Source organism: Pseudophryne corroboree, chromosome 8 (assembly GCF_028390025.1).
Source record: "Pseudophryne corroboree isolate aPseCor3 chromosome 8, aPseCor3.hap2, whole genome shotgun sequence".
NCBI classification, from domain to species: Eukaryota; Metazoa; Chordata; class Amphibia; order Anura; family Myobatrachidae; genus Pseudophryne; species Pseudophryne corroboree.
In genome coordinates, this window is record NC_086451.1 from 248,260,262 (window position 1) to 248,287,023 (window position 26,762).

Genomic DNA, 26,762 nt, shown 5'->3' on the forward strand with positions numbered 1-26,762 from the left:
ATAGAGCCTGCCACATAACTTTTATGCACTTGTGAACTTTGGGCCTGTTCTGAGTTGGGAATAAAGTAAAGCTGGGCACACAGATTATTTTTAAAAATAATTTGCCTGATTCTGCTGGATCAAAACCAAAAATTGTTGAAATCGTTCATAGTGTACCCGCTATGTCGCTGACGATGCACAGTCCCGCGATTTGTCAGCAACATTGCCGTCAGACCTGCAAGCAGCTCAATCTGGCAACATCACCGAAAAGGGCCATGCTGCCGAATGCAGCATGCCCACCCCTCCCCCCCAGCAAGTGGGTCAGCTGCCGCTGTGCTGGATACACATCATCCAGCTAAAGAAAGAGCAAGTAATTGCAACTTGGTAAAACCATGTTGCACTGCAGGTGGGGGAGATATAAAATGTGTAGAGAGATTTAGATGTGAGATGGGCATGTCGAAACTGAAATCTAAATTTCAATGTCAAAATAAAGCTGTCCAGCATTTGTAGGCTACATGCAAAAGCAGCCAGTATTTACCATGCATGCAAGAAAATGTGTGCATCTGGACAAGGGGTGCATTGCAACATGGAAGTCAATTTACCAAGCCAGTGGCTCTCAAACTCGGTCCTCAGGACCCCAAACAGTTCACATTTTCCAGGTCACCTAGCTAGGCACAGGTGTATGACCAACTATCACATTTTTAGTATCAATTAAACAAAAAAAGAAGAAAGTACTGTAGTATTGGGAACACTTGAAATATATTGAAAACTTAACTTTTAATGTACTATTTGTGTGATTTTTGTTCACAATATATGTGAACACAACAGTGAAAAATTAGAGGTTAAAATCAAACTTACAATGAGATACAAATGTGTGATTTAGAAAGAGAAAAAATGAAAAAGAAAAAAAGCTATGTCCACTGATAATTTCTGTCTATCTTATCCAATTGACCTGGTAGCCAGTATTACTGTATCAATCTACTTATGGATATAATTGAGTGTGACACTGATAATCTATTACAGGTAAGTATATTCAATTAAGTTCAAAATTGCCCTATTTAGGAGTTAAATGTCTGTACACAGGCGTCACACAGTAGGAAAATACAATTTAAATTAAAATGTTTTATACTAGTGTTAGTGTAGAACTATGAAACCTATATCAAGAGTGTCTAATGAACATTCAAGTGCCATTTAGAGCTGACTGTTCAAATCTAAATAATAAAGACTAAATAGTTTATTAGTAATATATTACCATTAGTCAACTTATTGTAATAAGCCACAGAATTCTATTATGGCAACAAATGTAACATTTACACTGTGCTTAGCTCTGCATACCAATACATAGCTGAAACAAATTAAAACTATGTTTCAAAAATGATTAGAAGCTGCAAAAGGCAATAACACATAAGGAGTTTATTTTGGAAGTCCTCATTACATGTATAATTATACTGATGAACATAGCCGAAACAAACTAATACTATGTTTAGAAAATGAGTAGAAGCTGCAAAGGGCAAAAACAACACACACAAGGAGTTTATTGTAGAAGTCTTTATTACAATTACAGTTATACTGATGAAATTTCAGATCTATAAAATTGAATGAAATTTACTGTACAAGGACCCTATGAGAGCAATATAGCTCGGAAAACAGGAGTACTTATAGGCATCAACACTGTGTCTGAATATTGAATTCTGAGCCTTACTGTCATATTTATTCATAATAAATTCAAACCCCTGCCAGGGTTATATCTAGAGTATGGAGCCTTGAAATGCACCGTCTACACCCATTTGTAACAAATTAAAATACTTATCAGTACTATTATAGATAATATATTTGTACACATTATTAGTAGAGCAGCAGTTAAACCTTGAATCATGTGACATATACTTACCCACAATTAATTAAATATTTACCTGTGTTAACACCCAGAGTATTGAACTTGGGATTGCATTGTGTATACTTATCTGTGATATATTGAGTATTGAACTTTGAACTGAATTGAATATACTTACCTGTAATAGATTATCAGTGTCACACTCAATTATATCCATAAGTAGACTGATACAGTAATACTGGCTACCATGTGAATTGGTACAGATAGACAGAAGTTATCAGTGGACATAGGAGGTCATACCGACCTGGTCGTAAGCAGGTGATTTTAGCACTGCTGCGACCAGGCCGTCACCGCCTAGAGTGGGTATTCGCTGTGCAGGGGTGCGATCGGATGTGCAGAGAGCTGCACAAATAAAAGTTTGTGCAGTCTCTGCACAGCCCAGGACTTACTCAGCCACTGTGAAGATCGGGGCCAGAGCTGACGTCAGAAACCCTCCTTCCAAATGGGTGGACACGCCTGCGTTTTCCCGGACACTTCCTGGAAACAGTCATTTGCCACCCACAAACGGCCTCTTCCTGTCAATCTTCTTACGATCGCTTTCTTCATTCATCCCGTCACTGTCCAGTGATCCCCATCAAAGGGGGCAACGCGCCTGCGCATGGCGGTGCATACGCAGTTCTGAACTGATCACAGCGCTGCACAAAAAGCTAGCGTGCGAGCAGGTCTGAATGACCCCCATAGCTTTTTCTCCTTTTTAATCTTTTTCACTTTCTAAATCACATTTGTATGTCATTGTAAGTGATTTTAAACCTATAATTTTTCACTGTTGTGTTCACATATATTGTGCTCAAAAATCACAAGTTCTTATCATTAATAGTACATTAAAAGTTGTTTTCAATATATTTCAATAGTGCGCCTAATACTACAGTACTTTCTTCTTTTTTTGTTTAATTACTTGACCTTTCAGTAATGCGGCAGCACCCCCAGTTATATTATTCATATAGATAGACTTTTTTTTAATTTTGGGGAATAACTTTTTCTGTTATTGAAAGATATATAAGTGTGCAGACACACAACTCTTCTCACATTTTTAATATCCACAGGTGACCTGGAAAACATGAATTGTTTGGGGTCCTGAGGACAGAGTTTGAGAACCACTGTACTAAATCTGGAGATATATAAAGCGGAGTGGAGTGAGATGAAGCACCAACCAACCAGTTCCGAACTGTCATTTTTCAAACAGTCTGTAACATGGCAGTTAGGAGCATTGTGCAGTATGCCATTTACTTTATTTCTTCATATTGTTGATCAGAATCAGCTTTATTGGCCAGGTATACTTGCGTGTACTAAAAATGTGACTTCGGTTTGCAATTAAACAGCCAAGTAGGTAACAGATAAGCGGGGGGTGGGGGCAATTAAAGTCAAACAGATAGGTATACCGTAGGGACACAAGTGAGTTACATGTACGTCTAGTCAGTCAATGTTCAGGAGTTCAGCAGGCGGACCACTTGGGGAAAGAAACTTTTGAGGCTTCTGGTGGACCCGGCGGGGACGGCCCTGTAACGCCTGCCTGAAGGAAGCAAGTTTCCTGAAGGAAGCTTCTGTGGGATGTTGAACTTCCTTAGTTGCCTGAGGAAGAACAACCTCTGCTGTGCTTTCCTGACAGTGGCGTCAGCGTTGGTGCCCCATTTAAGGTCCCGGGAGATTGTGGTCCCTAGGAACTTGGAGGAGTCCACTAGTGATACTACACTGTCAGCAATCGTTAGCGGAGGTGCACTAGCTGACTTCTTCCTGAAGTCCACTATCATCTTGACAGTTTTGAGAGGGTTGAGCTCAAGGTTGTTGTGGCTACACCACTCGGCCAACCGGTCTACTTCCCGCATTAGGACGATTCATCCCCGTCCTTGATGAGGCCAATAACGGTGGTATCGTTGGCAAATTTGAGGATCTTTACTGATTGCGCCTTTAAGGTGCAGTCATTTGTGTACAGGGAGAAGAGCAGGGGTGAGAGGACACAGCCCTGAGGAGCCCCTGTACCCAATGGACTGCGCTTGAGAGGTGAAGTACCCCGCTTTCACCATCTGTGTCCTATCTGTCAGGAAGTCTACTATCCAGGAACAGGTAGCAATTGACAAACAGGACCCACGCGTAGGTACCGGGAATATCTAGGTGCTGTAGAATGTAGTGCAGGCCCAGGTTGACTGCATCCTCGATCGACAGGCGAACTGTAGGGGGTCCAGTGAGGTTTCAGGTGATTCAAAACCAGACGCTCGAACATTTCATGACCACAGACATCAGTGCTATCGGCCAGTAGTCGTTCACGTTCGTGATAGAGGGTTTCTTGTGGACCGGGACGATAGTGAACCTTTTGAGGCAGGAAGGGACTTTCTGTAGCTCCATCGATTTGTTGAAGATCTTGGTGAATATGGGGGCGAGCTGACCTGCACATGCTCTCAGGGCAGATAGTGACACTCCATCAGGACCCGGAGCTTTCCTGGGTTTGGCCCTTTTGAACAGTGCCTTCACCTCTTCTTGGGCGACTTGCAGTGCCTGGAGTTGGCCGCTCGTGTTCGGGGCATCGTAGAGGTGATTGTTTGGGTCGCAGGGCACTTCTTTTGCGAACCTGCAATAAAAGTGGTTCAGCTCGTCTGCTAGGTCTTGGTGCATGGTGGTGGACTTCAATGTTTTCTTATAGTTGGTTATGGATTGCATTCCTTTTCATACAGATACGGGGTTATTGGTGGAGAGATCGTTTGTCAGCTTGTCCGAGAACCGCTTTTTTGCTAGCCTGATTTCTTTAGTCTGAAGAGAGTTCCAAGTTCGGTTGTATAGTGCTCTGTCACCGTTGCTATAGGCCTCCTCTTTGGCATGATGAAATTGCTTCAGCTGGACGTTGAACAAGGGCTTGTTGTTGTAAATGCGGTAAGTCTTGGTAGGTACACACATGTCCTCACACTAGCTGATGTAGGATGTGACAGTGTCTGTCAAATCGGTTGCCGAGGCTTCGAAGACCCCCCATTCCGTGCAGTTGAAGCAGGCCTGGAGCTTTAGCTTAGCGTCGTTGGTCCATTTCTTAACAGTCTTGATGACAGCCTTAACCGCTCTCAGCTTCTGTGTATAGGTAGGGAGTAGGTGGACGGGGCAGTGGTCAGATAGGCCAAGTACAGCACGCGGCATAGACCGGAAGGCAAACTTGAGGGTAGTGTAGCAGTGGTCAAGGGTGCACCCTTCCCTAGTGGGACACGACTTGCTGTTTGTACTTAGGTATCTCCTTGCACAGGTTAGCTCTGTTGAAGTCCCCCAGCGAGGGGGGTGTACACTCCCACAAGGACAATTGAGGCAAATTCCTGGGGGGAATAGAAGTGGTTGCAGTTGATACTTAGCATCTCCAGGTGAGGGCTACATAATTTGCCTAGGATCGTGACATTGGCGCACCATCTGTCATTGATGTAGAAGCAGATGCCACCACCCTTCGTTTTTCCTGATCTAACAATAAAGACTATAAAATATAAATTGTTCTTGAATAATTAGTATAGCTTGGGTATACTAAACCTATTGAATATTGTAGAAAACGTCTTAATCTAGAATGTGGTGATGAATGACTAGTAAGTCTTCTTACACAGCAATTATCCAATATGCAGCTTAACCCAAAGTTTGATGATGAAGTGTGACAACTCTATCTGATGAAGGAATTGCAGAGGAGCACCTTAAAAGGTTTCCCCCATTTTTACCTATCAAGAACATTTAGTAAGAAAATTATTGTGAAATTTGTGGTCTCTAATGTGAATCTACGGCAACAGATCAGGGCTGACTACAAGCTACAAAGCATTAAGTAATCAAATACTGTAGGCCAGACTTGTAGTCTTTATTCAGAGCAGATACAATTCCATGCTGAAGTCTGACCTCACACATTGAGATCAAACAACCTGATATAGCTGATTTGGCCACATAGTAAATGGCCATATTGTCACAGATTCCGTTAATAAATGAACATACCAAAATCGAGGGGATAGCTAGTAGCAGGATTTTCCTTTCCGAACAATGATCACACTTGTTAGTTTATGGTGTAGTGAGCCAACAGAATGTAACATCTTTCCCAATGAAAATGTAGTTTTATTCCACATGAATTGATTTCAGGACAATTTGGTCCATAGTTACTAAAATCGTCAGACAAAATAGCTGTGCGAGAGGCTAGCATTAAATGCTGATCTAGGCACTCAAGCCAGCATGCCATTAGTACAGCAAATGTGCAGCCTGTCAGTGGGAACGGGTGGTCTTCAGTATGTCGACTGACGGGATCCCGGCGCACAGTATACCGGCGCCGGAATTCCGTCAGTCTGCATACCGACACTTATTCTCCCTCGTGGATGTCCACGACCCCCCTGGAGGGAGAATAAAATAGCGTGGCACGCGCAGCAAGCCCGCAAGGGCTCATTTGCGCTCGCCACACTGTCGATAAGCCGGCGGTCGGGCTCCCGGCGCCGGTATGCTGGTCGCCGGGAGCCTGACCACCAGCATACCATACTGAACCCGTGGGAACAGATGTAAGTGCAACTGAAATGGTGAGTGGCCATCCTGCCAACGGGAACAGGTACAGGTGCTTCCTGCCAGCGAGAACAGGTGTGTGCTTAGGTATAACCACAAGCAGTTACCTTATCAAGAGTAGCAGGATGCTATATCAGGCAAGTTAGATTGCTCATTTCAATAAGATATGCAATTTCAACTCTTCCTGATCAGTCATTTAAATCTATTAATGCTATTAAATCAGTAGCAATAAAAATTTAAAGGTGTGTACACCTAATGCCTCTGGCTTCATCTATAGCAGGGGTGGGGAACCTTTGGCCCTCCAGCTGTTCTTGAACTACACATAATAGCATGCCCTACTACAGTTTTGCTATTTGGCTATGCTAAAACTGTTGCAGGGCATGCTGGGATCTGTAGTTCAACAACAGCTGGAGGGCCGTAGGTTCCCCACCCCTGATCTATAGCAAGGTTGTCCAACAGGAAGTCTGTAGTTCTACTACTTATGATGCATGTGTAGCTCATCCATGAATATACTGCACAGCAGTACAAGAGATGCCAACATGATAATCACCAATGTAAATAGAGCCATTTCCATCTTTATTCCATTCCCGCCAAATGACTGGGGAGGAGGTAATTTAGCATGATCAAAACAAATGTAAAATAATTTCAGATATGTTCTTAAACTCAGTATATAAAAATTAAAAGTTTTCAGGATTTAAAAGAAATAAAGCATATATATATATATATATTTGTGAACAAAGGATGAGGTAGTAAAGGCGACCGCTGGTGTCAATCAGATGCTGAGGATAGGCAGTTGTAATAACATTTAAAATTTATTTAAACTGTGGTGCACTAAAACAAAAATAGAGTAAAAAGGTGGAATTTTGTACAGTAAAAATAATAAGCACAGGGAGGTAAATACAAATGCTTAAAAAATTACAATTGACATAAAAATTGGTACATGGGACATAAAAATACATCGGATTAAAAAAGTCAAAAAACAAAAAATATAAAGTTCAAAAGAAAGGAGTAAGATAGCTTAACTTAGTAGTTGAGGTATAGATCAAAGCAGCACCCAACGCGTTTCGTCCTGTCTGGACTTCATCAAGTCCAGACAGGACGAAACGCGTTGGGTGCTGCTTTGATCTATACCTCAACTACTAAGTTAAGCTATCTTACTCCTTTCTTTTGAACTTTATATTTTTTGTTTTTTGACTTTTTTAATCCGATGTATTTTTATGTCCCGTGTACCAATTTTTATGTCAATTGTAATTTTTTAAGCATTTGTATTTACCTCCCTGTGCTTATTATTTTTACTGTACAAAATTCCACCTTTTTACTCTATTTTTGTTTTAGTGCACCACAGTTTAAATAAATTTTAAATTTTATTACAACTGCCTATCCTCAGCATCTGATTGACACCAGCGGTCGCCTTTACTACCTCATCCTTTGTTCACAAGTGTTTACCACAGGCACCTATACCAGTGCCTAATTCTATTTGAGGTAACAGGCTGACGCCCCAAATCTAGAGGGGAGTGTCTAATAGGCAGATATCTTTTAATATATATTCATATTTTTTAATGATCTCAATGTGGGGGTTCCACTACTAGTGTCGATATTTTGAATACTGCATCTGTGGCGCTGATAGCTTCCCTGGTACACATATATATATATATATATCTCCTATATAATAGACCAGATCTGTGACTCTGTGCCTGTGTGTATAACGCTGGGCGTGACTAGGAGCTCTCATTGGGTTAGCAGCGAGTAATCACACCCAGTCCACAGCTGATTGGGCGAGAAACGCCCTTCCACACAGGTTACATCTAATGGGAGGCACTGTCCTTTGGCTGCTGTGTGTTCCCAGAGAAGGATTAACGATGGGGCTGATGGAGCTGCAGTTCCAGGCCCACCCCAAAAAAGGCCCACTGCATCTGCAGCAACATGCCCTCCAACAATTTAGACATAAAAATTGCTTCAAATTCGAAAAGGGGGCGTAACCACGGGTAAAGCGGTGTGGCCACGCCCCTTTTCCTATTCTTTCAATGGAAGTTTGGAGAGCCAAAAATCGGTACAGATCATTAAAAAAAGGTACTGTACCTGCCAAAAAGGCACAGTTGGAGGGTATCCCTAGGATCCATGTATCCCCGCACCCGCCACTCCCCCAACCACAGCACCTACTAGGTGATTCATCAGGCCCTGCGTGCGCTTTTCACGCTGTTGCAAAGGCCTACGACCCCTTAACCATTGCACGCCCTTTGTCCGTGCAATAATTAACCACTCACACAATTATGATTGGAGGTAATACTCCATATAAAAATATTGCACACCGCAAGGGCATGCAAGGGTTAAGGGGGTGTAGCCCCTTACGACGGTGTGAAGAGCGCCCGTAGGGCGCGATGAATCACCTAGTATATATATATATATATATATATATATATATATAGTATATATATATATATATATATATATATATATATTGTGCATATATTATAGAATTAAATACATAAACATTACATACTGACATACATTAATGCTATTATTCTACATTATCATAGAGCTGTATTGGGAGACCACAGAGAGTGCTCATTTAGTTAAACTAATATATAATATTTGCGATTGATGGCAGGAATTGCACCTTATATTTAATTATTTAATTAATAGAGATGTATATATTTATGAGGGTAGAAGTCACAGCCGATGGTGACAATGCAGAAAAATCTTATATACATGACAGAACAGCATCGTAATATAAAAATGACCCATAAATACTTGCAATAAATAAAAACAAAACACTTTCCCTGGACATGAACATTATTTTATCATAATTTGACCCACACTGCTATTCAAAAATTTAGTTGTTTTAGATCCTGACAGTGCCTCTTAGGCAGGGACAGGACCCAAGCAAGTCATAGGGTACTTCATGTTGTGATAATCCAGTAGAAAATATAGAACAGAATTCCTATGGATTTCACAGAGAAATATGAGTGCAATGGCAGGTAGATAATGTGCTGTAACTAAGGTTACTGGCAGTAACACAGCAAAGCCCTCTCTTCATGGGGGGCAAGGTAAAGCAAGAAACATAATCTTAATTTATTTTGTGAAATGTGAAAAGTGTTGAATGTGACAGCATATATTTCCATCGGGATGTAGTTATGTGAACGGCGGTCTCACATTGTCTTCCCGCATCCTCACAATCCCCATGGTCGGCATGCCGACCAACACGGACTATTCCCACTAGTGGGTGTCCACGACACCCATAAAGTGGAAATAGAACCCGTGGCGACTGCAGGTCGCCACTGAGCACGCAAGGGGCTTGTTGCGCACGCCCCCCCGTTGTCATTCCACTGCTGGGATGCTGGCGTCGGTATGTTGACCGCCGATCACGCAATACACACCCATTTCCATCATGGATTTGACATACCTGATAGAAACATTGGCATTGCAGGGATGTGGGAATTAATAATGAGATGGATAAACAGGGGAAGAATACGCCTCCCTCATTTCATGAGAGAAGGTAAAGAGCAACTAAATTGTCCACAAGTCATAATAAAAATAATAATAGTAATCAGTGTAACATGAGTCACTTCATTCCTGTGTATGCAGGCCTCATAATGAAGAACTGTGTAAATGCATAAGGCACATTAGCTTACAAGTGAATGGCTTAGATGTCCTTGCTAACTTTTTCAGTGCTTGAAGATGTCACTGCAATGTAAGTTGGCTACAAAAGGCTCATTGGTATGTTTCCATTGGTGCTGTCCATACTGACTCTTAGGTATATTTTCTTTACAATTCACAGAGATTTTCATAATTGAGAGAGCAAACTAGACCATAACGCAATTCCGATCATAGAAAGGTGTCTTCCTCGCCTCTTAGGTCTTCCATGAGTAGTGTATGCTTGTCTGGATCATTCAAGGGCATGCTGTGCTGGGAATGTTTGTCAGACAGGAAGGAATTGAGGGAGGCTCGGCTGTAGTTCACAAACCGATCCAAAATGTTGAGCTTTGGAGAACTTCTCCGGTTTTCAGAGATTCCAATGTGGACGCTAATTTCTGAAGGGGATTTCTGCCTCATTTGACCCTGAGCTTGAAGCTCCAGTTGCTCACGACTTGGCTTTCGGTACCTGCAGAGACAGAATTAATTTCCATTAAACTGAGTGATCATTTAATAAGCTGCTTGGTTCTCCTAATGGTGTAAGCCAGGCATTCCCAACCACGGTCCTCAAGGCACACCAACAGTGCAGGTTTTACTGATATCCAGGCTGCAGCACAGATGGTTAAATCAAAATACCTGAGCTACTAATTAAGTCACCTGTGCTGAAGCCTGGATATCACTAAAACCTGCACTGTTAGTGTGCCTTGAGGACCGTGGTTGGGAAAGCCTGGTGTAAGCAGTAGCTGCATAAAATATATGTCCCATCTAAACACTGAAGGAAATCATGAAGGCAGTATTATGTCTAAAACAACTTTATAGTACAAAGTGTAGCTATTAAATAACGAGACTGATGCTATAATTTACATTTAATTATATTAAGTACATTTTAACTACATTCCCCTTGTATGTACGCTCCTTCTCCATCCACACACTTCATTATCTGTCAGCTGTCTCAACAGCTCTGTTGTTTTCTTTATCTCAGTAACTATTGCAAAACGGGTTCCCTTGACTTCAGATTTGACTTCAAGGAAAATAAATAAGTCACATGGTACCAGGTCTGGTGAGTATGGAGGGTGTTCTAGCACTGCAATCCGTTTCTTGGCCAAAACTGCTTCACAGAAACTGTGTGGTATGGTGCGTTATCCTGATTTCCTTCTTCTGAATCTTGCCTGCAAAGTTTCTAGAAGATATTTGTAGTAAAGTTGATTCACTGTGTTGCCTTCTGACACCCTTGATATCAAAGAAAACAATAAACATGCCTTTGAATTAGAATTGCTTTGGCATGCTTTTTTTCATTTTTGATGATGATAGTGTTTTCCAGTACTTGGACTGGAGTTTTGTCTCATGATCGTACCGGAAGATCCAAATTTTCATCAAAGGCAATACATTTCTAAAAAATGCAAATCCATTTGAATGTGTTCCAAAAGGGTCTGTACAAATTTGCTTTCGATTTTCCTTTTACTCGGCAGTGAGAAGCCTTGAAACAATCTTAACACAAATTTTTGTCATGTTAAGAACTTGATGCAAAACTTGCCTAACAGTTTCTTTGTCAATGTTTACCATTTCTTCTATCATTCGGATGCTGTGTCGATGGTTAATTCAAACAATTTTCTTCAATCATTTGTTTGTTTTTCTTTGGCCTTCATCATCTCGACATCTTCATGACCGTCACTAAATCTTTTATGCTACTCAAACGCAGGTACCCGTATGTAAAAATGTGTTGGTCGTTTAGTTAAATTTTACTAAAAATTGTAAGTTAACACGTTGCTCTACTTTTGAAGTAAGCATTTATATGATGAACAGGAAAAACACAACTTGTTTGAACATTATCTACGCGAGAGGGGTGAAGCTTGCAAAACTGTTTTTGTCAATGTACTCCACTCCCTTTTACCTCACACAGTATGGTTTATTTTTTACATGCACAGTCTCGTTATTTAATAGCCATGCCTTGTATACATTAATAGTTTATCGCTAAAGATAAAATTTAGGTCGGAATTTGGCGGAGGAGCGGGATGCCATCTGATCTCTGAATTTTTGTTAAAGCGCCAATCATATACAAGGCATGGTTTTGATTTGTAAATGATTGCCCCTTTTTGTCTGAGATCGACTGGCATCCTGCACCTCCATCAAACTCGAACCCTATTAAATATGCTCCATGGTCTTTCATGACCACAAGAACCATTCAAAGTCAGTGACATGTCTACGCTGACTTGGCCGCACAAAGTTTGGGTGATGTACTGCAGCCAAAAGCCAAACCTCAATGTCTTAGTGCAACCATTATTCTATAAAGGTTTATTGTTATGTACTGTAATAAGACCCGTTACAGCATTGTTCCCTTCTCCCCCTTGCTAAAGCACAACAATGACACGTTAATTGTAGACATTTTCTAATTTCTCCATGATGAAAAAATAAGATTTTACTTACCGGTAAATCTATTTCTCGTAGTCCGTAGTGGATGCTGGGGACTCCGTTAGGACCATGGGGAATAGACGGGCTCCGCAGGAGACAGGGCATTTTAAGAAAGAATTAGGAATACTGGTGTGCACTGGCACCTCCCTCTATGTCCCTCCTCCAAACCTCAGTTAAGGAAACTGTGTCCGGAAGAGCTGACAGTACAAGGAAAGGATTTTGGAATCCAGGGTAAGACTCATACCAGCCACACCAACCACACCGTATAACTCGTGATAAACATACCCAGTTAACAGTATGAAACAACAACAGAGCATCAGATAACCCTGATGCAACCATAACATAACCCTTATTTAAGCAATAACAATATACAAGTATTGCAGAAGAAGTCCGCACTTGGGACGGGCGCCCAGCATCCACTACGGACTACGAGAAATAGATTTACCGGTAAGTAAAATCTTATTTTCTCTAACGTCCTAGTGGATGCTGGGGACTCCGTAAGGACCATGGGGATTATACCAAAGCTCCCAAACGGGCGGGAGAGTGCGGATGACTCTGCCGCACCGAATGAGCAAACACAAGGTCCTCCTCAGCCAGGGTATCAAACTTGTAGAACTTAGCAAAAGTGTTTGAACCCGACCAAGTAGCTGCTCGGCAAAGCTGTAATGCCGAGACCCCTCGGGCAGCCGCCCAAGAAGAGCCCACCTTCCTTGTGGAATGGGCTTTTACTGATTTTGGAGGCGGCAATCCAGCCGCAGAATGAGCCTGCTGAATCGTGTTACAGATCCAGCGAGCAATAGTTTGCTTTGAAGCAGGAGCACCCAGCTTGTTGGATGCATACAGGATAAACAGCGACTCAGTTTTCCTAACTCCAGCCGTTCTGGCTACATAAACCTTCAAAGCCCTGACTACATCTAGTAACTTGGCATCCTCCAAGTCACGAGTAGCCGCAGGCACCACAATAGGTTGGTTCAAATGAAAAGATGACACCACTTTTGGCAGAAATTGCGGACGAGTCCGTAATTCTGCCCTGTCCATATGGAAAACCAGATAGGGGCTTTTATGTGACAAAGCCGCCAATTCTGACACACGCCTAGCCGAAGCTAAGGCCAATAGCATGACCACCTTCCACGTGAGATATTTTAACTCCATGGTTTTAAGTGGCTCAAACCAGTGTGATTTCAGGAAACTCAAGACCACGTTAAGATCCCAAAGTGCCACTGGTGGCACCAAAGGGGGCTGAATATGCAGCACTCCCTTTACAAACGTCTGAACTTCAGGAAGAGAAACCAGTTCCTTTTGAAAGAAAATGGATAGGACTGAAATCTGGACCTTAATGGACCCCAATTTTAAGCCCAAAGTCACTCCCGACTGTAGGAAGTGAAGGAAACGGCCCAGCTGGAATTCCTCTGTAGGGGCATTCCTGGCCTCAAACCAAGCAACATATTTTCGCCATATACGGTGATAATGTTTAGCCGTCACGTCCTTCCTAGCCTTTATTAGCGTAGGAATAACCTCAACCGGAATACCTTTTTCTGCTAGGATCCGGCATTCAACCGCCATGCCATCAAACGCAGCCGCGGTAAGTCTTGGAACAGACAGGGCCCCTGTTGCAACCGATCCTGTCTGAGAGGCAGAGGCCATGGGTCCTCTGTGAGCATTTCTTGCAGTTCCAGATACCAAGTTCTTCTTGGCCAATCCGGAACAATGAGTATTGTTCTCACTCCTCTTTTTCTTACGATTCTCAGCACCTTGGGTATGAGAGGAAGAGGAGGAAACACATAAACCGTCTGGAACACCCACGGTGTCACTAGTGCGTCCACAGCTATCGCCAGAGGGTCTCTTGACCTGGCGCAATACATTTGTAGCTTTTTGTTGAGGCGGGATGCCATCATGTCCACCTGTGGCAGTTCCCAACGACTTGTAATCTGTGTGAAGACTTCTTGATGAAGTCCCCACTCTCCCGGGTGGAGGTCGTGCCTGCTGAGGAAGTCTGCTTCCCAGTTGTCCACTCCCGGAATGAACACTGCTGACAGTGCTTTTACGTGATTCTCCGCCCAGCGAAGAATTCTGGTGGCTTCTCTCGCCATCGCCACCCTGCTCCTTGTGCCGCCTTGGCGGTTTACATGAGCCACTGCGGTGATGTTGTCTGACTGAATCAGCACCGGTTGGTTGCGAAGCAGAGGCTCCGCTTGACTTAGGGCGTTGTATATGGCCCTTAGTTCCAGGATATTGATGTGCAGACAAGTCTCCTGACTTGACCACAGACCCTGGAAATTTCTTCCCTGTGTGACTGCCCCCCACCCTCGGAGGCTTGCATCCGTGGTCACCAGGACCCAGTCCTGAATGCCGAACCTGCGACCCTCGAGAAGGTGAGCACTCTGCAGCCACCACAGAAAAGACACCCTGACCCCGGGGGTTAGGGTGATCAGCTGCTGCATCTGAAGATGCGATCCGGACCACTTGTCCAACAGATCCCACTGAAAGGTCCTCGCATGGAACCTGCCGAAGGGAATGGCTTCGTATGACGCCACTATCTTTCCCAGAACTCGCGTGCATTGATGCACCGACACCTGTTTTGGTTTTAAGAGGTCTCTGACCAGAGTCACAAGCTCCTGAGCCTTCTCCGCCGGGAGAAAAACCTTCTTCTGGTCTGTGTCCAGAATCATGCCCAGGAAGGGCAGACGCGTCGTAGGAATCAGCTGCGACTTTGGAATATTCAGAATCCAGCCGTGCTGTTGCAACACTTCCCAAGAGTGTGCTACGCTGATCAGCAACTGCTCTCTGCACCTCGCCTTTATGAGGAGATCGTCCAAGTATGGGATAATTGTGACTCCTTGCTTTCGCAGAAGCACCATCATTTCTGCCATTACCTTGGTAAATATTCTCGGTGCCGTGGACAGACCAAACGGCAACGTCTGGAATTGGTAATGACAGTCCTGTACCACAAATCTGAGGTACTCCTGATGAGGTGGATAAATGGGGACATGCAGGTAAGCATCCTTTATGTCCAGAGACACCATAAAATCCCCCTCCCTTGCGATGACCGCTCTGAGCGATTCCATCTTGAACTTGAACTTTTCAAGTATACGTTCAGGGATTTTAAATTCCATACGGGTCTGACCGAACCATCTGGTTTCGGGACTACAACATGGTCGAATAATAACCCCCTCCTTGTTGAAGGAGGGGAACCTTGACCACCACCTGTTGAAGATACAATTTGTGAATTGCAGTTAACCCTGTTTCCCTCTCGGGGGGGGGGGGGGAAGCCGGCAGGGCCGTTAGTGAGGAGGTATCTTCTCAAAGTCCAGCTTGTATCCCTGAGACACAATATCTATTGCCCAGGGATCTAACAGGGAGTGAACCCACTTGTGGCTGAACTTACGAAAGCGTGCCCCCACCGGGCCTAGCTCTGCCTGTGGAGCCCCAGCGACATGCGGTGGATTTTCGTAGAGGCCGGGGAGGACTTCTGTTCCTGGGAACTAGCTGTGTTGTGCAGCTGGTTTCCTCTGCCCCCGCCTCTGGCAAGAAAGGACGCACCTCGGACTTTCTTGTTTCTTTGTTCGAAAGGCTGCATTTGAAAATGACGTGCTTTCCTAGGCTGTGCAGGAATATAAGGCAAAATATCAGAATTACCAGCTACAGCTGTGGAGACCAGATCCGAGAACCCTTCTCCACACAATCCTCAGCCTTCCATGTGCCACTTAAGTTGGCATCATCTGTCCATTGCATATTCTACAGGATACATCAAGCAGAAATCAACATAGCTTTGCCTCTAGGACCCAGTATACTCACGTCTCTTTGGGCATGTTTTATGATATAGATCTCTTAAGACAGCATCTTTAATATATATATATAATAAGAATTTACTTACCGATAATTCTATTTCTCGTAGTCCGTAGTGGATGCTGGGAACTCCGTAAGGACCATGGGGAATAGCGGCTCCGCAGGAGACTGGGCACAAAAGTAAAGCTTTAGGACTACCTGGTGTGCACTGGCTCCTCCCCCTATGACCCTCCTCCAAGCCTCAGTTAGGATACTGTGCCCGGACGAGCGTACACAATAAGGAAGGATTTTGAATCCCGGGTAAGACTCATACCAGCCACACCAATCACACCGTACAACCTGTGATCTGAACCCAGTTAACAGAATGATAACAGAGGAGCCTCTGAAAAGATGGCTCACAACAATAATAACCCGATTTTTGTAACAATAACTATGTACAAGTATTGCAGACAATCCGCACTTGGGATGGGCGCCCAGCATCCACTACGGACTACGAGAAATAGAATTATCGGTAAGTAAATTCTTATTTTCTCGGACGTCCTAGTGGATGCTGGGAACTCCGTAAGGACCATGGGGATTATACCAAAGCTCCCAAACGGGCGGGAGAGTGCGGATGACTCTGCAGCACCGAATGAGAGAACTCCAGGTCCTCCTCAGCCAGGGTATCAAATTTGTAGAATTTAGCAAACGTGTTTGCCCCTGACCAAGTAGCTGCTCGGCAAAGTTGTAAAGCCGAGACCCCTCGGGCAGCCGCCCAAGATGAGCCCACCTTCCTTGTGGAATGGGCTTTTACAGATTTTGGCTGTGGCAGGCCTGCCACAGAATGTGCAAGCTGAATTGTACTACAAATCCAACGAGCAATAGTCTGCTTAGAAGCAGGAGCACCCAGCTTGTTGGGTGCATACAGGATAAACAGCGAGTCAGATTTTCTGACTCCAGCCGTCCTGGAAACATATATTTTCAGGGCCCTGACTACGTCCAGCAACTTGGAGTCCTCCAAGTCCCTAGTAGCCGCAGGTACCACAATAGGCTGGTTCAAGTGAAACGCTGAACCACCTTAGGGAGAAATTGAGGACGAGTCCTCAATTCTGCCCTGTCCGTATGAAAAATTAGGTAAGGGCTTTTATAGGATAAAGCCGTCAATTCTGAGACACGCCTGGCTGAAGTCAGGGCCAACAGCATTACCACTTTCCATGTGAGATATTTTAAGTCCACAGTGGTGAGTGGTTCAAACCAATGTGATTTTAGGAACCCCAAAACTACATTGAGATCCCAAGGTGCCACTGGAGGCACAAAAGGAGGCTGTATATGCAGTACCCCCTTGACAAACGTCTGAACTTCAGGAACTGAAGCCAGTTCTTTCTGGAAGAAAATCGACAGGGCCGAAATTTGAACCTTAATGGACCCTAATTTTAGGCCCATAGACAGTCCTGTTTGCAGGAAATGCAGGAAACGACCCAGTTGAAATTCCTCTGTAGGGGCCTTCCTGGCCTCGCACCACGCAACATATTTACGCCAAATACGGTGATAATGCTGTACGGTTACATCCTTCCTGGCTTTGATCAGGGTAGGGATGACTTCATCCGGAATGCCTTTTTCCTTCAGGATCCGGCGTTCAACCGCCATGCCGTCAAACGCAGCCGCGGTAAGTCTTGGAACAGACAGGGTCCCTGCTGGAGCAGGTCCCTTCTTAGAGGTAGAGGCCACGGGTCCTCTGTGAGCATCTCTTGAAGTTCCGGGTACCAAGTCCTTCTTGGCCAATCCGGAGCCACGAGTATAGTCCTTACTCCTCTCCTTCTTATGATTCTCAGTACCTTGGGTATGAGAGGCAGAGGAGGGAACACATACACTGACTGGTACACCCACGGTGTTACCAGAGCGTCCACAGCTATTGCCTGAGGGTCCCTTGACCTGGCGCAATACCTGTCTAGTTTTTTGTTGAGGCGGGACGCCATCATGTCCACCTTTGGTTTTTCCCAACGGTTCACAATCATGTGGAAGACTTCTGGGTGAAGTCCCCACTCTCCCGGGTGGAGGTCGTGTCTGCTGAGGAAGTCTGCTTCCCAGTTGTCCACTCCCGGAATGAACACTGCTGACAGTGCTATCACATGATTTTCCACCCAGCGAAGAATCCTTGCAACTTCTGCCATTGCCCTCCTGCTTCTTGTGCCGCCCTGTCTGTTTACGTGGGCGACTGCCGTGATGTTGTCTGACTGGATCAGCACCGGCTGACCTTGAAGCAGAGGTCTTGCTAGGCTTAGAGCATTGTAGATGGCCCTTAGCTCCAGGATATTTATGTGAAGTGATGTCTCCAGGCTTGACCACAAGCCCTGGAAATTTCTTCCCTGTGTGACTGCTCCCCAGCCTCTCAGGCTGGCATCCGTGGTCACCAGGACCCAGTCCTGAATGCCGAATCTGCGGCCCTCTAGAAGATGAGCACTCTGCAACCACCACAGGAGAGACACCCTTGTCCTTGGTGACAAGATTATCCGCTGATGCATCTGAAGATGCGACCCGGACCATTTGTCTAGCAGATCCCACTGGAAGGTTCTTGCGTGGAATCTGCCGAATGGGATTGCTTCGTAAGAAGCCACCATCTTTCCCAGGACCCTTGTGCATTGATGCACTGAGACTTGGCCTGGTTTTAGGAGATTTCTGACTAGTTCGGATAACTCCCTGGCTTTCTCCTCCGGGAGAAACACCTTTTTCTGGACTGTGTCCAGGATCATCCCTAGGAATAGAAGTCGTGTCGTCGGGATCAGCTGCGATTTTGGAATATTGAGAATCCAACCGTGCTGGCGCAGCACTATCTGAGATAGTGCTACTCCGACTTCCAACTGTTCCCTGGATCTTGCCCTTATCAGGAGATCGTCCAAGTAAGGGATAACTAAAACTCCCTTCCTTCGAAGGAGTATCATCATTTCGGCCATTACCTTGGTAAAGACCCGGGGTGCCGTGGACAATCCAAACGGCAGCGTCTGAAACTGATAGTGACAGTTCTGTACCACAAACCTGAGGTACCCTTGGTGAGAAGGGTAAATTGGGACATGTAGGTAAGCATCTTTGATGTCCAGAGACACCATATAGTCCCCTTCTTCCAGGTTTGCAATCACTGCTCTGAGTGACTCCATCTTGAATTTGAACCTTTGTATGTAAGTGTTCAAGGATTTTAGGTTTAAAATTGGTCTCACCGAGCCGTCCGGCTTCGGTACCACAAATAGTGTGGAATAGTACCCCTTTCCCTGTTGTAGGAGGGGTACCTTGATTATCACCTGCTGGGAATATAGCTTGTGAATGGCTTCCAATACTGCCTCCCTGTCTGAGGGAGACGTCGGTAAAGCAGACTTTAGAAAACGGCGAGGGGGAGACGTCTCGAATTCCAATTTGTACCCCTGAGATACCACCTGAAGGATCCAGGGGTCCACTTGCGAGTGGGCCCACTGCGCACTGAACTTCTTGAGACGGGCCCCCACCGTGCCTGAGTCCGCTTGTAAAGCCCCAGTGTCATGCTGAGGACTTTGCGGAGGCGGGAGAGGGCTTTTGTTCCTGGGAACTGGCTGTTTGCTGCAGCCTTTTTCCTCTCCCTCTGCCACGGGGCAGAAATGAGGCGCCTTTTGCCCGCTTGCCCTTATGGGGCCGAAAGGACTGCGCCTGATAATACGGCGTCTTCTTAGGTTGAGAAGCTACCTGGGGTAAAAATGTGGATTTTCCAGCAGTTGCCGTGGCTACCAGGTCTGATAGACCTACCCCAAATAACTCCTCCCCCTTATAAGGCAATACTTCCATGTGCCTTTTAGAATCCGCATCACCTGACCACTGCCGCGTCCATAAACCTCTTCTTGCAGAAATGGACAGCGCGCTAACTCTTGATGCCAGTCGGCAAACATCCCTCTGTGCATCACGCATATATAGAAATGCATCCTTCAAATGCTCTATAGTCAGTAATATACTGTCCCTATCTAGGGTATCAATATTTTCAGTCAGGGAATCCGACCATGCCAGGCCCGCACTGCACATCCAGGCTGAGGCGATTGCTGGTCGCAGTATAACACCCGTGTGAGTGTATATACATTTTAGGATATTCTCCAGCTTTCTATCGGCAGGTTCCTTTAGGGCGGCCGTATCAGGAGAGGGTAGTGCTACCTGTTTAGACAAGCGTGTGAGCGCTTTATCCACCCTAGGGGGTGTTTCCCAACGTGCCCTATCCTCTGGCGGGAAAGGGTACGATGCCAATAACCTTTTAGGAATTATCAGTTTTTTATCGGGGGAAACCCACGCCTCATCACACACTTCATTTAATTCCTCGGATACAGGAAAAACTACAGGCAGTTTTTTCTCACCAAACATAATACCCTTTTTAGTGGTACTTGTATTATCAGAGATATGCAATACATTTTTCATTGCTTCAATCATGTAACGTGTGGCCCTAGTGGAAGTCACGTTTGTCTCCTCATCATCGACACTGGAGTCAGTATCCGTGTCTGTGTCTGCCATTTGAGGTAACGGGCGTTTTAAAGCCCCTGATGGCGTTTAAGACCCCTGGACAGGCACAAGCTGAGTAGCCGGCTGTCTCATGTCGTCAACTGTCTGTCGTAAAGAGCTGACACTGTCACGCAATTCCTTCCATAAGCTCATCCACTCAGGTGTCGACTCCCTAGGGGGTGACAACTCTATATTAGGCAATTGCTCCGCCTCCATCTCATTTTCCTCCTCAAACATGTCGACACAATCGTACCGACACACCGCACACACACAGGGAATGCTCTGATAGAGGACAGGACCCCACTAGCCCTTTGGGGAGACAGAGGGAGAGTATGCCAGCACACACCAGAGCGCTATATATAGACAGGAATACCACTATAAAATGTGCTTTTCCCTTTATAGCTGCTGTTAGTATTAAAACTGCGCCAAATTAGTGCCCCCCTCTCTTTTTTACCCTTTTCTGTAGTGCAGGACTGCAGGGGAGAGTCAGGGAGACGTCCTTCCAGCGGAGCTGTGATGGAAAATGGCGCCCGTGTGCTGAGGAGATAGGCTCCGCCCCCTTCTCGGCGGCCTTTTCTCCCGCTTTTTGGTGAGTTCTGGCAGGGGTTAAAATACATCCATATAGCCCTGGGGGTTATATGTGGTGTATTTATGCCAGCCAAGGTGTTTACATTGCTGCTCAGGGCGCCCCCCCCTAGCGCCCTGCACCCTCAATGACCGAAGTGTGCCTGAGTAACAATGGCGCACAGCTGCAGTGCTGTGCGCTACCTTGTTGAAGACTGATGTCTTCTGCCGCCGATTTTTCCGGACCTCTTCTTGCTTCTGGCTCTGTAAGGGGGGCGGCGGCGCGGCTCTGGGACCGAGCTCCGAGGCTGGGCCTGTGTTCGATCCCTCTGGAGCTAATGGTGTCCAGTAGCCTAAGAAGCCCAAGCTGGCTGCAAGCAGGCAGGTTCGCTTCTTCTCCCCTTAGTCCCTCGATGCAGTGAGCCTGTTGCCAGCAGGTCTCACTGAAAATAAAAAACCTAAAACTAAACTTTCACTAAGAAGCTCAGGAGAGCCCCTAGTGTGCACCCTTCTCGGCCGGGCACAAAAATCTAACTGAGGCTTGGAGGAGGGTCATAGGGGGAGGAGCCAGTGCACACCAGGTAGTCCTAAAGCTTTACTTTTGTGCCCAGTCTCCTGCGGAGCCGCTATTCCCCATGGTCCTTACGGAGTTCCCAGCATCCACTAGGACGTCAGAGAAATATATATATATATATATCTCCATATATACATATATATATATATATATATATATATACACATACTAGGGTCTCAATTTCTGCTGATAAGGTACCTGTCCACGCCGCCACAGCGCTATAAACCCATGCCGACACAATCGCCGGTCTGAGTAGTGTACCAAAATGTGCACGCTATCTGCAGGATCCCTGAGAATAGCTAAGGCTACCTTTTGGGCAAACGTGACACCCTAGGGGAAGATTCCCATCACATTCTGGCCCTAGTGGGGAAAGGATACTGCCTGAGAATTCTTTGTGGGAAGCTGCAGTCTCTTGTCTGGAGATTCCCGCTCTTTTTCCTCATGAGAGGAGGGAAATTTACCTCAGCTTTCTTGCCCTTAAAATGTGTACCCTTGTGTCAGGGACAGATGAGTCATCAGTGATATGCAAAACATCTTTATTACAATAATCATATATTGAATACTTTTCTGCCATTTTGGCTGTAACTTTGCATTATCGTAGTCGACACAGGAGTCAAACTCCGTGTCGATATCAGTGTCTATTATTATGGATAGTGAGCATTGTGAGACTCTGAAGGTCTCTGCGCCATAGGGACAGACATGGGTAGATTTCCTGTCTGTTCTCTAATCTTTTGTGCAATAAATTCACCTTAGCACTTACACATATCCAAACAGGTGTCGGCGTTGTCGACGGAGACACCCTCTCACACACATATTAGCTCCATCTCCTCCTTAGGGGAGCCTTTTACCTCAGACATGTCGACACACACGTACCGACACACCACACACACAGGGGATGCTCTATTTGAAGACAGTTCCCCCACAAGGCCCTTTGGAGAGACAGAGAGAGAGTATGCCAGCACACACCCCAGCGCTATATGACCCAGGAATCACACAGTAACGTAGTGTTAACCCAGTAGCTGCTGTATACATTGTTTTTACGCCAAATTTATGTGCCCCCCCTCTCTTTTTCACCCTCTTCTATCGTGCTTCTGCAGGGGAGAGCCTGGGGAGCTTCCTCTCAGCGGAGCTGTGGAGAGAAAATGGCGCTGGTGAGTGCTGAGGAAGGAGCCCCGCCCCCTCAGCGGCGGGCTTCTGTCCCGCGATTTTGTGTAAAATAATGGCGGGGGCTCATGCATATATACAGTGCCCAACTGTATATATGCCCACTTTGCCAAGAGGTCTCTAATTGCTGCCCAGGGTGCCCCCCCCCCCTGCGCCCTGCACCCTACAGTGACCGGAGTGTGTGGGTGTAATGTGGGAGCAATGGCGCACAGCTGCAGTGCTGTGCGCTACCTCATATGAAGACTGGAGTCTTCTGCCGCCACTTTTGAAGTCTTCTTGCTTCTCACGCCGGCTTCTGGCTCTGCGAGGGGGACGGCGGCGCGGCTCCGGGATCGGACGACCAAGGGTGCGTTCCTATGTTCGATCCCTCTGGAGCTAATGGTGTCCAGTAGCCTAAGAAGCATGACCTATCCGCAGTTAGTAGGGCTGCTTCTCTCCCCTCAGTCCCACGTAGCAGAGAGTCTGTTGCCAGCAGATCTCTCTGAAAATAAAAAATCCTAACAAAATACTTTCTATTTAGCAAGCTCAGGAGAGCTCACTAAGGTGCACCCAGCTCGTCCGGGCACAGTTTCAAAAACAGGGGTCTTGAGGAGGGACATAGAGGGAGGAGCCAGTGCACACCAGTATTCCTAATTCTTTCTTAAAGTGCGCTGTCTCCTGCGGAGCCCGTCTATTCCCCATGGTCCTTACGGAGTCCCCAGCATCCACTAGGACGTTAGAGAAAAGTGGATTATTACCATTACTGATAACAAAGGCAGTGTTATAGATTTTTACTAGGCACTGAATGAAGCATATCACAAAGACCTTAGGAGAAAATACTGCACAGACTGGCACAGGAAAGGCTGCATATCCAGTACTTCCAAGTTGTTACTGTAGATCAAATAATAATGATCTAATACTAGCTGGTCAGCCAGCTTCAATTACATCACTAGTATACATAATCTACAGATAAGTTCTCTTACATCTTTGCTGCAGTCATGCCAAACTCTTAGCACGCCAGGTTGCGCGAAAATCTTCTAGCGTCAGGCTTCTTTATGGTTTTATTTTTGCCAAAAATGCATCTTTGTCACAACAAAATGAGACAAGGACTCACAGGCAGACTGTGCTGATTAATTTGATAAATGACACTTGTATATCTGTGTGCGAGTCTCTGAATCTGTACACTAAGTGCTACAAAGTACTGTAGCAATCACAGCTTTTTGCCAATACTAGTTCTATTCTGCTCTGTATGCAGACGCAGTCACATACAATGTAATTGTGTCCTCATGCTTCACAGCCGCACTTCTTTGCACTTTCGGCAAAGAAAGATGCCTGACGTTTGCAGAGTTGCGGTTCAACATTGCTTGGCGTATTGAAGCTAGATGTATGAAGACGCATCTGTACTGCTCAAGGGTGCAGAAGGAACCTGGTTCAGGGATCTTCTAGTTATCATAGTAACCCCCACTGAATATAGAACCTGGTAACATTCCAATCATTGAGGGAAGTATTATTCAATATAGGTTTAAGCTGCAGGGAGGGGAGGTTAGGGTTAGCTGTGGGTTAGGGTTGCCAGTGGGAAGGTATGTATACTTACCTTCCCCTGTCGAATGCCAGCAAATTGAACCCAACCCTTTGGAATTACCAGCTTAGAACCAATGAGATTACTGTGGCACTCTGACTACTATTCATAGGATGCAATCTATATTCAGGAGTTAATGATTCCTATTGAATTGACATACTCCATAATCATGACTATTACTGAAGTACTACACTGTGTATAAGAGCCAGGTCAAACATTAAGCATAATTAGAAAGGAACTAATTTGACCAATAAAAAAATAAGAATTTACTTACCGATAATTCTATTTCTCGGAGTCCGTAGTGGATGCTGGGGTTCCTGAAAGGACCATGGGGAATAGCGGCTCCGCAGGAGACAGGGCACAAAAAGTAAAGCTTTAGGATCAGGTGGTGTGCACTGGCTCCTCCCCCTATGACCCTCCTCCAAGCCTCAGTTAGGTACTGTGCCCGGACGAGCGTACACAATAAGGAAGGATTTATGAATCCCGGGTAAGACTCATACCAGCCACACCAATCACACTGTACAACCTGTGATCTGAACCCAGTTAACAGTATGATAACAGCGGAGCCTCTGAAAAGATGGCTCACAACAATAATAACCCGATTTTTGTAACTATGTACAAGTAATGCAGATAATCCGCACTTGGGATGGGCGCCCAGCATCCACTACGGACTCCGAGAAATAGAATTATCGGTAAGTAAATTCTTATTTTCTCTATCGTCCTAGTGGATGCTGGGGTTCCTGAAAGGACCATGGGGATTATACCAAAGCTCCCAAACGGGCGGGAGAGTGCGGATGACTCTGCAGCACCGAATGAGAGAACTCCAGGTCCTCCTTAGCCAGGGTATCAAATTTGTAGGATTTTACAAACGTGTTTGCCCCTGACTAAATAGCCGCTCGGCAAAGTTGTAAAGCCGAGACCCCTCGGGCAGCCGCCCAAGATGAGCCCACCTTCCTTGTGGAATGGGCATTTACATATTTTTGGCTGTGGCAGGCCTGCCACAGAATGTGCAAGCTGAATTGTATTACACATCCAACTAGCAAAAGTCTGCTTAAAAGCAAGAGCACCCAGTTTGTTGGGTGCATACAGGATAACAGCAAGTCAGTTTTCCTGACTCCAGCCGTCCTGGAACCTATATTTTCAGGGCCCTGACCACATCTAGCAACTTGGAGTCCTCCAAGTCCCTAGTAGGCGCAAGACACCACAATAAGCTGGTTCAGGTGAAACACTGACACCACCTTAGGGAGAGAACTGGGGACGAGTCCGCAGCTCTGCCCTGTCCGAATGGACAAACAGATATGGGCTTTTTTGAGAAAAAAAAAAACCCACCAATTTGACACTCGCCTGTTCCAGGCCAGGTCCAAGAGCATGTTCACTTTTCATGTGAGATGCTTCAAATCCACAGATTTGACTGGTTTTAAACCAATGTGTTTTGAGGAATCCGAGAACTACGTTGAGATCCCACAGTGCCACTGGAGGCACAAAAGGGGGTTGTATATGCAATACTCCCTTGACAAACTTCTGGACTTCAGGAACTGAAGCCAATTCTTTCTGGAAGAAAAATCGACAGGGCCGAAATTTGAACCTTAATGGACCCCAATTTGAGGCCCATAGACACTCCTGTTTGCAAGAAATGCAGGAATCGACCGAGTTGAAATTTCTTCGTGGGGCCTTCCTGGCCTCACACCACGCAACATATTTTCGCCACATGTGGTGATAATGTTGTGCGGTCACCTCCTTTCTGGCTTTGACCAGGGTAGGAATGACCTCTTCCTGAATGCCTTTTCCCTTAGGATCCGGCGTTCCACCGCCATGCCGTCAAACGCAGCTGCGGTAAGTCTTGGAACAGACATGGTACTTGCTGAAACAAGTCCCTTCTTAGCGGCAGAGGCCATAAGTCCTCTGTGAGCATCTCTTGAAGTTCCGGGTACCAAGTCCTTCTTGGCCAATCCGGAGCCATGAGTATAGTTCTTACTCCTCTACGTCTTATAATTCTCAGTACCTTAGGTATGAAAAGCAGAGGATGGAACACATACACCGACTGGTACACCCACGGTGTTACCAGAACGTCCACAGCTATTGCCTGAGGGTCTCTTAACCTGGCGCAATACCTGTCCCGTTTTTTGTTCAGACGGGACGCCATCATGTCCACCTTTGGTAATTCCAAACGGTTTACAATTATGTGGAAAACTTCCCCATGAAGTTCCCACTCTGCCGGGTGGAGGTCGTGCCTA

The 26,762-nt window shown here is 45.5% G+C and overlaps 1 protein-coding gene across 3 annotated transcripts in view; it reads right to left on the reverse strand.

The window, feature by feature from the left end:
* Positions 1–9,141: 9,141 nt before the first annotated feature.
* The window catches only part of ATP7A (ATPase copper transporting alpha), a 461,725-nt gene continuing 444,104 nt past the window's right edge, over positions 9,142–26,762 (reverse strand). For all 3 annotated transcript variants that reach the window (XM_063937168.1, XM_063937169.1, XM_063937170.1), the window contains exon 23: positions 9,142–10,460. In XM_063937168.1, the coding sequence (XP_063793238.1) occupies positions 10,184–10,460 (277 nt within the window). In that variant the 3' untranslated portion in view covers positions 9,142–10,183. The remainder of the gene's footprint in view (positions 10,461–26,762) is intronic.